The sequence below is a fragment of the Mangifera indica genome, chromosome 3 (genome assembly GCF_011075055.1).
Source record: "Mangifera indica cultivar Alphonso chromosome 3, CATAS_Mindica_2.1, whole genome shotgun sequence".
NCBI classification, from domain to species: Eukaryota; Viridiplantae; Streptophyta; class Magnoliopsida; order Sapindales; family Anacardiaceae; genus Mangifera; species Mangifera indica.
In genome coordinates, this window is record NC_058139.1 from 3,830,983 (window position 1) to 3,843,761 (window position 12,779).

General features: G+C 28.0%; 2 protein-coding genes across 2 annotated transcripts in view; both read left to right on the forward strand.

Annotated features, from left to right (window-relative positions):
- The first annotated feature begins 6,766 nt into the window (after nt 1–6,766).
- LOC123212295 (FCS-Like Zinc finger 1) lies at nt 6,767–8,051 on the forward strand. Its single transcript, XM_044631385.1, has 2 exons — nt 6,767–7,201; nt 7,531–8,051. The coding sequence occupies exons 1-2, from the start codon at nt 6,891–6,893 to the stop codon at nt 7,709–7,711; spliced, it is 492 nt and encodes a 163-aa protein (XP_044487320.1). The 5' UTR covers nt 6,767–6,890; the 3' UTR covers nt 7,712–8,051.
- Nucleotides 8,052–12,408: 4,357 nt separating this feature from the next.
- The window catches only part of LOC123210809, a 38,741-nt gene continuing 38,370 nt past the window's right edge, over nt 12,409–12,779 (forward strand). Inside the window, 1 exon segment of the mRNA XM_044629297.1 lies at nt 12,409–12,770. Within this exon segment, the coding sequence (XP_044485232.1) occupies nt 12,674–12,770 (97 nt within the window). The 5' untranslated portion in view covers nt 12,409–12,673.

Genomic DNA, 12,779 nt, shown 5'->3' on the forward strand with positions numbered 1-12,779 from the left:
ATCCTAATAGTGTGACTATGTGAATAAGGATAATATGTTGTCAAACATTTGAAATAACATATAATGTCTTGACAAAACTTTGTTTTAATAAGTCAATCAAGTTAAATCTAGCCGATCAAATCTTAGAAATGTAGAACTTGATTGTGAAGCAAAATTTTGAATTTTTAGCCATTTATACCATTGTGTTTCATTGGGTTACAAAAGTATGAAACCTCCCCCTCCCACCGTAACATGAATAACAATTTGAAATAGACAAGAAGACTTCTTACTTATAAGAGCTCGTTTGGTTTTAATTAATAAATAGTATTTTAATACTCTATCTTTTATTACTTATAATAACTTGATTAGTTTATTAATAATAAAATAATATAATAATATTTTATTAATAATGATAATATGATAAGTAATATAAATAATAATCTGATTATTATTTTTATTTTATATATTAAAAATTATTAACATAATTTTAATTTTATTATAATATTATTTTTTAGAAATAAGTTAATTATTATAAAAATGAATTAATTAATATTTTTTTATAATATTGTACTTTAATAATAAAAAATTTCCAAGTAAAAATATAATTTTATTGGTTCGGTCCGTTGGGATTGCCGCCTTTAGGCCGCTACCGCTAAACAACGAATCTTCTGCAAAAGAAATAGTAATTAAAATATTTAAAGTTTCTTTATTTTATGTAAAATAAATTTAAGTATTCTTAACAAAAGGAGAAAAAATCAACATGAGAATCTAGATGGGTTTGACGTTCAGAGAATGCCGGCAGGAGGGAGACATACGTGGGATAAAGAATAACACACAGGTGTCAAATTTCATTGTTTTATCTCAAGTAACTCCTCTAATTAGCCAGAATGGTATTTACCGTATTTTACCAATTTTAAACTGGCTAAAGACTATTTCCCACTTACGTTTGAGTAAAAATTTATATATATATTTGTAAAATTTTAAAATTTTAAAAATTAATTATAATTAAATTTTTTAATTAAAATTTAAAATAAAATTATTATTTTATTTATAATATTAAAAAATATAATTTTATTTTATCTTTTTTATGAGTTTTTAAAACCCATATTTTATTTTAACTTCAATTTTTAAAAAAATATTTTTTTTACTTAAATTCTTAAAGTTTTCTCACCTCTCTGATAATAATTATCATTGTCTCTATCTTTAACCAATCATCTTCTTTTTTGATGAATAATATCTTTGAGAACAATAATTCAACTATGCTGATATAATAAATAATATTTTTATTAAATATATTTGAATTTGCATAAAAATGAATGCTAATATAATATGATAAGATTAATAGTGTCAACATGTTTATCATCGTATTACTTTTGACTTAGCTCTAAACAAACCGAAATGTTAGGAACCTTTCAAACATTTCGTTGGATTGCACGATCATTCTTTTCCTAATTAGCATATCCTATATAGAAAGGCGGCAAAAAATTCATTAATAATAAAAATATGACCAAATAGAAACTTATATCTAATAATATAAAAAATATGAGAACTGTTGGGGTGATTTCCTGGAGTTGGCATAACAAATATGATAACAGATGAATCCGATGCAATTCAATGTATACTACCAATATACACACCTAATATGAAAACTATAATGACTAACCTTTCTTATGATTTTTTTATTTTCGTTAATTGGGTTTTTTTCTTTTATAATTATGAATTTTATCTATATTAATTTAATAGGTAAATCTAAAATATAATAATTAAACTTATAATTATTGCATTTAATTTTCTCATCTAACATTTCACCCATTTCATTAAACTTGGAGTCAACCTCCTTTTCAATTTTGCTGTGAAAAAGGGCAATTGAAATAGGACTTTTGTGTCGCAACATTTTTCATTCAAAAAAATCATAATACACTAAATTTTTATTGCCAAAATATTAAAAAGGGCAAATGGTCAATTTGTTAGGGAAATTGAAATTGAAATTGAATCTTTTTAGAGTTTGATTTTTTCAAAAATTATGGAAAATGAGAGAAATTTTATTTTAGCATATTTCGCTATCCAAATGTCAATTTGAATGAATTTTTGTTAGTTTCTTATGATTTTTTGAGGGTACCTATCTAGTATTAGTGATGATATTGATTTGATGACTCCACTTACATCTTCCAATAATAGTTGGTATTTATTTTATTTTATTATTTTATTTAATTATGAATCTCAACCATTCACCTCTTGATATCAATACATTCATCTTAAGTTTGCTGCGGTGATATATTTCTATTTTTTAAGTTAAAAAAAATATGTTTCATTTTTCTCTCAAAATTTGTTAACCTTTTTTTTTTGTAGAAATATTGAAAAGACAAACAAGTCTTCAAGATAAAAAAAAATACTTTGGCCTTAAAAGTTTAGTAAATATTTTTTTATCATAATTTATATTAATTTAATTAAATAATAATAAGAAATTGCTAATATAAATATAGATATGGGTATAAATTATGTCTAATCATATGTTTTGAGATGGACATAAGATTTTAAAATGTTAAGGGTGTCAATGAAAAATTTCAAAGGTTTGGGAAATTAAAAAAAGTTTGGGAGGGTTTTTAAAATTTCTTAAGTGCTAAGGGACTTATTCCCACCCAAAGATTACCCTTTACCAAAGTTTTCACCCTTTAACTTTAAAAAACTTTTTTATCTATTTACAGATAGTTAAAATAAATCAAATCGGTAGTTTTAAAATTTTATCTTATTTTCCTCCTAAACCTTAAAAAGTAATAATTTTTTCCCAAGTCAAAGTTTAAAAAATAATATTTGTTTCCTTAGGCTTACTCTTTAATCTCTTATTGTTCCTCTGATATCATCTTTGTGATCTCTCTCTCAACGCATTCTCTCCCTTCGATAATCTCTCTCTCCTGCAACCAACAATTCAAACTAGAAAGCTTGAATCGTTGGCTAGAAGAAAGAGAAATTATCAAAGAGAGAGATGACATCAAAGGAGCAGTCGTAGATTAAAGAGTAAACCTTATGGGGGAAATTGTTGTTTTTTAAACTTTAACTTGAGAGAAAATTGTTATTTTTTAAGGTTTAGAGAAGGAAAAAAAGATTTTAAATTAATGAATTTGGTTAACTTTTACTATTCATAGGTGAATAAAAAAATTTTTCGAAATTAAAAATAAAAAAAAAAGTAATTTTTGGATAGGAATAAGTCCTTTGGACTTTCTAAAAATTTCAATATCATCTTTAATAGTTTTACAAATTATAGCTACATTCACAGAAAATTGAAGTGATCAAAACAAACAAATATTCATTAAAATGATGTGGTTGTGAATATGGCAAGTTTTGAAAAATGATAAAGAAAATATCTATTTTTTTAATAATTTTTAAAAAATAATATTTATTCCTTTATAATATTGTTTGTAATCCAATTCAATAATGATATTATTATATTAATTTAATCCCTTGAAAACAAAATAATAATTAATTATATGTTATTATAATATTTAAATAAAATAATATAATGGCATTTTCATAATGTCTCACCTTAACAAAGTGGTAAAAAGATTTTTTCAAACTTACAAGGCTTATAATATTTTAGTTTTGTTCGTCACAACTTATACACGTGGCAAATGATAAAATATTCGTGTATAAAAAAATATTTGTCGTCTATTGATGGCCCAGTTGCATGACAGCCCACGATAAAAATCCTGTGGTCCATCCCAATACCATTGGCGGTGCCGAAGACTATAATATGAATTTATAATGTGCAATGTCTCCATCAAGTTCGATGACTGATGAAAATTTTGGCACTACACAATTATTTGCTCGTAAATTGATTTTTCCAAAACCACCCACCCACCCAATAAACTTAATTTAATATAAATTATAATGTTCCAAATTTCTTGCTTCAACTTTTTTTTTTTATATAATCAGATATTTTATTTGTATTTATTAGATAAATAAATTTAAAATATAATAATTAAATTTATAATTATTATATTAAATAAATTAAAATTTTACAAAAATAATAAATATTCAAATCTAAATCTTATTTTAAAAATTTTAAAAATTATCTATTTTATTATTTTAAGACATTTTGTCTCAATTATTGCTAATTGGAAAAAAATATTTTTTACAGTATAAAACGTAAAATAAGAGATGGGATGAAGAATTAATAATTGAGATCGGAATGTACTTTTCTCACAAATTAAAAATACTATTAAAAAAAGTCGGCATTTTTGAATGCATGCATGTTCTTCAAGTTGTCCGAGAAAATGAATGACTTAATAAAGTTTGGATTAAAATAAGAGGATTGTGTCACAAACCATGATAATTTTTTGAGAATCAAATCCCACTTTAGGACCTTATTTAAATTTTGCTTTAAAAAATCCCCCAATTGTTAATAATCAAAACTTGGACATAATTATTTTCCATGTGATGTGGGCATTGTCCATAACAATCAACACTCCACTGGGAAGTGGAAACAGCTAGATTGTGACAAAGACAAAACCTATTATTAATGCTATTTGGACTGTTTGCCCAATTAAATCTAGGCCACATCGATGGGACAAAAAATGGGTTCAATCATCATATATGTATCTAAGTTTGAAAAAAAATTAAAATTATATATATTTAATTATATATATATATATAAATAATATAATATCATATAATTATATATTATTTAAAATCAAAATTATATAAATATCCAATTAAATATTAGAAATTAAAAACATATAATTTTATTATAAAAAATACGTGTTTATTTATAATTTTATTTTAATTTTTTTCTTTTCAACAAAATAGAGGATTTAGGACTAAGAAAAGATAAATTTTTAATAAAAAGTTTAATTTTTCTTTTGAGCAATATTGTGTGTATATGTTTTTGAACATAAATTAAATATATAGATATTATATCATGTGTTATCACATGATTGAGTGTTAGTTTACCTTTAATTTAAAATTATTCAAACATATAATAATATATTATTTATTATATAAAAAATATATATATATATATATATATATATATATATAAATATATATATATATATATATATATATATATATATATAATTTTATTATAAAAAGTTTGGGAAAGAGGTAAAATAAAAGATAACTTCAAAAGGTTTCTATTGGATGATATAAATGATAAAAAATTTATATTTTTAAAATTATAATGTTTAAATATATTTTTATATTTTTCAAATACTATTTATTTTTTATATAATTTTTGTCGATAATTATTAATATTTAGGCAAGTATACAATACACCCCAGAATATTATATACCTTACACAACCAAATTGTTATACCATAATGTATATTTTGTAACGTCAATATTCTATTCTCGCCGGTGCTGGTAATTACTTAGTTGGTTCTGGAAGTATCTAGTAATATATTCTTTCATTGCAATCACAGCCGTTGATTCTAAAACTCAAGAGATCAGCGGAGACAAACTACACTGGCGTTGCAGGGGATCATCGGTCAATGAGGACTTAAATACGCATTACTTTTGTCAGAAACCTTTCACGTGTCGCCAAAACATAGAGTTAGGTGATGTGTTGGCAGCAAGCACAATAACACACGTGTAGAGAGAATAAGCGTACGATTTGGGCAGAGCAGGGGCTGTGGTTTGGGAAACAAGAACCTCGTAACACGAGCTCATAAAATCACTCCACCAAAACCAATTAATTATCATTTTTTATTTTTGTTATTATTATTTAAAAAAAAAAAGAGAGAAGGGTCGATGAAACGGGTGAAAAGTGGGGCAAATCATACAGAATGATGAAAAAAGAATGGGGGTTGGGCCCAGCGAGTGATGGGCTTTTCGGAAGAGTGGGACCCGCAAAGTTGGAGAGTGGGGAAAAGGACAAAATAAAGAGAGAAAAGTGTTAAACGGTGACGTCAATGAGTTTGAGTAAAGGGAAAGGTGGTGGGGCCAGTGAAACAATGGGTTTTTGATAGGTTTTTTCCAGTTCAACGTCCTATTTGGTTGGGCGTCCTTCCTCGTTTTACTCCCACTCTCATTTATGGCGCGTGATTTACTTAAATGATGTCTTTTATAATCTCAGTAATTTTCACCATTTAGACTCCTTTGTGTCTCCTGCTAACATTCACCATACCTGGTAAAAATGGGCTTAACTATCATTATGATGTACAAATTGACAAGTTGATAAATTTGGTTTGAAGCAATTTCTAGAAGAAAATTCAAATTACCAATTTAACCTCTTTAATCATCTCCATACCTTTGGTGAAAACATGAATTTAAAGTCTATGCTTTGACGTACCTTATCAAAGAAAAAAGATCTTTCGGGTCTTCGTTTGTCCTTGCCACTCATAAAGAGGAATGAATGTGATTTTTGATCAGCAGGCCGGTGTAGTCGTTACGCTAACGCGCAATAAATGAGCGTGGGGTCGGTTCAATAACATTAACGTTACATAACCGAGACTACAAATCATACGCCGTTAGGTCGCGAGTGGGGCTCTTCATGAAATCAAGTCTAAAAAACTAGTGTACCGATTTTCCTATTTTATCCTCGGTATTCCCTTCAAACCACAAAAACACCATACCCCTTAGTTACACACAGTTCTCCATAATCTCCCGCGGTGGCAAATTTGTAGATTTATGAAAATTAGATGTTAATTTGTTATTCTTGTAACTAAAATTCTTGGAGTTGGAGATGCAGGTAGTGAAAGCCAATTGATTCACCAGCACGGATTCTTTGAAACCTGCCGTTGTTTCAAACTCTGGGTTTTGCTACAAAAACCTGTCATTCCGTCACCAACGCATCTTTATAAACATAAATACATCTCTTCACTTCAAACTTCAGAAGAGACCTCCTCCAGTCTCTCCCCCTTTTTTACAAACCTAAACGGTCTTGCATTTACGGTACTTCCATAAATTTGACAGAAATGGATTCTGTGGTTTCAAGAAGGTCTTGCTTTATTGAAGAAGATGATGGGTTGGCTTCTTTGGCCGATATGGAAGCGGGGTTCTCCGGGAATCAACACCATAATAATTATACTTTCTTTTCTAGGCCTCTTTCCTATGCGAGGAAGAGTAGTTTCTTGAATCTTCCTTCATCATCCACCTCTGCTTGTTTTTCTCCGAGATCTGGACCCAGGTTCTATGATGCCAGATACGAGGAGCATCAACCCTATTTCTTGGAAGCTTGTTTTCTTTGCAAGAAGCTTCTTGGGAATAGAGACATCTACATGTACAGGTCAGCCATTGTTCTTAGGCTTTTCTGATGAACTTTTTTTTTTTGCTTTAAAAAAACCATTTTTTATATGTTTTATGTGTTTAAATTTCTGAAATTTCCATTGCGATTTACAAGATTTGAGAAGATAGAAATGAAAAATTAATAATTTATGTCGAAAGGCGTGATCTTCACTAATTGAGAGGGAAAAAAAAGAATGAATTTCTTTATCATGGAGAGGATCTAGAAGGCCAGAAGGAATTAAAAGATATTTTTAGGAACTTTTTCATGGTATTGTGAAACTCTTTGGATGTTTGGTTTCGATTTCTGATGTTTATTTTGGTATTATGCAGAGGAGACACTCCATTTTGCAGTGAAGAGTGTAGACAAGAGCAGTTAGATATGGATGAAGCTAAAGAGAAGAGCAGGAACCTCTCTTCATCTAAGAAGGCTTTAAGGAAGAAAGAGCAGAGGAAATCACCAACCAAAAATCAAGAATACTCGTGCTGTGCTAGTACTGTTGCAGCTGCTTAATTACCTATAATATTAATTATTATGTTTCGTAAACCATAAAAAAAAAAAGATAAATAGAGAAAACATGGAGGACCGGAACCGCAGCCAAGGGCCGAAGAGAAAGAAGAAGAATCACAACCCAACCCATGTTGAAATTTTATTAACCCTTTCTATAGTATAACTGTGAATACATATATAAGGAGTGTGCTTGGATTGGCTTTTATGTACTGAGCGAGGATGATGGCACTTTTTTTAACCCGGAGAATTAACCTTTTTGTTTCTTCCTGAACCCTGCTTTGTCCATAAGAAATTAAGAAAAAAAATAATGAAATATACCAAAGAAAGCTCTGATTGCAGGTTATGTCCGTGCTGTTTATTTTTGAGCTTCATGCTTGTTGAAATGTAGCAGATGAATATATTCTCGGAAACATATTAAAAGTCAGGAAATTTCTGATTCCTACCGTGTTGTTTACTGTGACCTTTTTAAGTTCTGGGAATAAATTATTGCATCTTTTAATGTGAGAGATGGGAGTTTCCTGGTAAACTGGAAGAAAGTGTGGTTTGTGGACTTTGTTAAAGTGCTTTTCAGTAAAAAACTTTTGCTTCCCATTGAAGTGTTGAAAACGTGAATATGTTTATGACTGCACAGTTTTGAAAGATACCACCACTACCACTCAAACCATGGCTCCTTTTCCTGGTTTGATTAATTGAACCACTGTAGCAACCAAGGAAACTATTGAAGCAATGTTCACGGTAGCTTCATTTTCATACCTTTCGTTTCTTCATGAAGTATTTAAATACCTAGTCCTTAAGAAATTATCAGGAAATTGCGATTTGTTTTTTACTTGGGAATTGATAGACCTCTCATGTCATGTTCATCAGATTTTTTCTGAGTAATAAGTCTTCTTGCTCAAGACTTTTGAGCTGGTTGGTACCGGGGAAAATGGTATTACCGGTGCCATTTTTAATTTTCTCCTTCATGTATTTGCCAAAAATGTGTTTGTTTCATTTGTCCAAATTGGGCTTGTCCAATATTTAGAGAAGTTTGACTGGCACTAGTACTGGAGGGACAAGAGCAACTGGATGTGAGCCCTCTTAAGTACAAAGTTCCTCGAAATTTCAAATCGAGGCCCAATCGGTAATTGTGCAAACGAAAAACAGAGCATTTCCCACGCACAGCAACAGTACATACCTTGGAGGAGGTAACGAAATTAGTTGGCACGTGTCACAACTGTATATGTGCATGGCGCATAATAAGTGGCACGTGACGCTTGCTTCTTGCTTGGATTAACACGACTAAAGTCCGTTAGGTTAGCAGCAAAAATTAAAAAACAAAAACTGTGTATCGTTGGGTAATAACAAAGTCATCTCTTATATTTCACCAATGTTTGCCTATAATAAGATTTTTGAAAGTAACACCTTTAAATGATATTGATATAAATTTTATAAGAATTATACTTTAAAAATTAGTTATTAAAATTAAAAAAATTAAAAGTCAATCTTATATTAAATATGATAATTTCATTCTAAATTCAGGAGAATTGACCATTTTTTATCAAAAGGGGAAAGAACACAAAGACAGAGATAAAAAAATTTCTCACAATTGATAGAGATACATATGTCCTCTCTCCGCTTCTCCTTGTCTTGTCACATTCTCATCATTTTCCCTTTATATTAATATGTTTATTTAAAGTACTAACGTATTTATATAGTTTTAGATTATTTATATCTTTTAAATTTATTTAAAATTTTATTATGTATATTAAAGTGGTTAATATATAATATTTGTGATATTTAAAATAGTTGGTTGGTTTAAATTTTACTTAATTTTGATATTTAATATATTTATATTGTGTTTATATAGTATAAAGAGGAAATTTTTTTCCGCGGGAATAAAAATTAATATCTCATGCGAGGACGGAAACTAAGATTGAAATCTCTTCTCCATCTCTCCTCGTAACTATCTATATCTCATTCCTTATACTTAAGATCTTGACACATATATAGATTTTTTAGTTTTTTATCATATGACTTATGATTACAAATGGTGTTGCTGTTTAAAAAATATATCATTGATATATGTCCATATGATATTAAATATAATGCTAGAAATTTTATAAGTTTTGCAAATATAATAGTTAATAAGTTGACAAACATAAATAAAAAAAAAAATTGAATATCAGCATTTCCGTTTTAATTAACTTAGTTATTTAATCATACATTATTTAATACTTAATTAAATAATCTTAGTATATAAAAATATTTTTACTGATTAAAAAAATGTTAGGATATATAATACTTAGAAGATGAAAAGAGGCTCAATAAATAGGCAAGGTTGTAGGTAATAAACATGTCAACAAAATAAAATATATAAGCTAGATACATTTTCATTAAGTTTAAATTTAAAAAATAATACAATTTCCCAATTAATTGAATTTCTTTAAAAAGAAGTATCACGTTAAGCGACAAACAAAATAAAATGGCCAATCCATGTATTGATACAATAAGATGTAATCCTACAAGTAATATTATGTATATTTCAATTTTGAATATATAAATAAATTTATATATATTATTATATAATTAAATATTATTTTAATTTTAATTTAAAATCACTCAATTATATGATGATATATGTAAATGTGTATTCAAAATAAGTACATATAGTTTTATTGGTAATTAGACTTAAGTTATAGAAAAAACACTATTCGAATGATTTTTCCCAACTTCAAATTTGATCAGACACATCAATGGACCGGTTAAGCCCTAGGCCTGCATAGTAATGTGCCTTCGGTAGGGCTATTCTATGAATTTTTGAAGGCCCAACCCTATATATAGGGTGTGGCCTTAAACGAGCCGACCCATAGGCTTTAAATGGGTTAGCCCATTTAAAAAATTGTAATTAAAACTTTTACACACAGATTACTTTTCAATTATTAAAACCGAGGATAGTATCCCAAACATTTTATTTATAATATTTCACTTGTAATGGAGGAATACTCTGATTATATGATAAAAAATATTATAAGTTTATAATATATTATAAAAAATTAATTTATATACTATATAATTACAAACATAAATAAAATATATATATCATAACATTTATTTACTTGTCATCAACATCCAAATTTATGAATTAATTTATAATATTTTGTAATAATAAAATTGAAATAAAAATAAAATTGTAAATACAAAGAATTATTATTTACAAATTTAGATAGTTTTCGAAAGAAAGTTGATGAGAGAAAATGAGGCTGAGAATATAATAAAAAAATTGAGATTAAGAGATTTGTAAATAAAATTAGAAATAAAAAAATCAATTGGTTTATTTAGAAAAAAAAAAAAAAAGCCACAAGCAAAAGCCTTCATTTCTGCATTTTTTTTCTTTCCTTTTTTATTATTTATAAACAATATTAGACCGAATTGGATTAGCCCATGAGTCTAATATTAAAGCCCACACTCTAGGCCTAAATGACCCATGAGCCAAGTCATGCATGTTACAGTGTTAGATTGGATTTTAAATTCATGTTTTTGGTTGGGTTTTATTCAGTTTGATGCAATTGAAATATCTAAACTTGATGAATTGCTTTCCTGCTATCTAACTTTGAAAAGTTAAATTTATATTGTACATATTATTCACTTTGATTAATGAATATTATTTGATTGATAACGGGTGGACAAAAAATATTCATTTGACCAATTGAATATGAGAAAGGATAACACTTATTAGGATGTGCTATAGAGTCATTATCATACTATGAAAAAATACACATGATATCTAACTGGGCTTAATGAGTAACCAAGTGAACAACATATAACAATTAGGTCTATCGTATACATGTAATTTGTTAAGTACATTATCTATTCATAACTCAGTCTAAAATATAGACAAAAATCTTTCATTTAAAGGGGACATTGAAAATCAATTTTGACGGTTTTTATATTTTTTTGATTATTATAGATGACGTGTCATTATTTTTTATTTTTACGGTATAATGCCATTAAAGTTGATAAATATCTAATTTCAATGTACCATGGTTTAGGTGATTTTTATGTAATTACATAATTTCTTCGATTGATAGATGGGCAAAAACTGTCTGCTTTGTCGCTCCGGCCTCGAACGGATCTTTGAGGAGCACCCCACGCCGCCTCAGTGTGGCACTTTAGTAATTTAATATTTATTTCTAAAATTGTCGGCTTCGTAGGATATTATATCGAGGAATAATCCCCTGCCGTCGCTAGCACCATATCCTTCTTGCGAACCAGTATATTCTCACACACTGATGGCAACTGATAAAATGAGAGCTTTTTATTTATTTTGATGTTAAATTTATTAAAAAATCTGTTAAATTTTTTTTATAAAATTAAAAAAATCTTAAATTAAACAATATTTTATCCTCAAAATTTATTAAAAATATTTTTACATATAATTTATATTAATTTTAATAAAAAATTATAAACAATAAATTTAAAATATATTCATCATCAACAACCAATATTGCAAGAAATAAAGTAAAAATAAGAAGGAAAAAGAAGAAAATTAAGTTATAGTGGAATTTATATTATAAAATTTAAATAAAATCGCATAAAATAATTTTTAACATAAAACACATTTTAATTTTCTAATATTCTTCTACAATTTATATTTAAAGTCACTTTAAATCCCAAATCCTCGTTAACATGATGGTGGAAACCAGAGTTTACGCAGTTTCTATAAAATTGCGCGCACTTGATAACTATATCGGCTGTAGCTTCTAGTTGAAAAAGCGTAGCGTGTTCCAAGGCAAAAGTTACGTGTTCTACAACCCACGATTACGATTCTTTCTCCCTCATTTTGCAGAGTCGAAATGCACACAATACACCCACACTTTCTTTTCTGCTGCCCTCTCTCGATTATCGATTTCGTCGATTTCTGTTTTTTGATCAAGTAGATTAAATCTTAACCATTGATTCTTCAACCATCAACATAGGATTTTCAAGATGTTGGAGGATCAGGTGGCGTATTTGCTACAGAGGTATTTGGGGAATTACGTGAAAGGCCTCAATAAAGAAGCTCTGAAAATCAGTGTCTGGCGAGGTTCGGTCG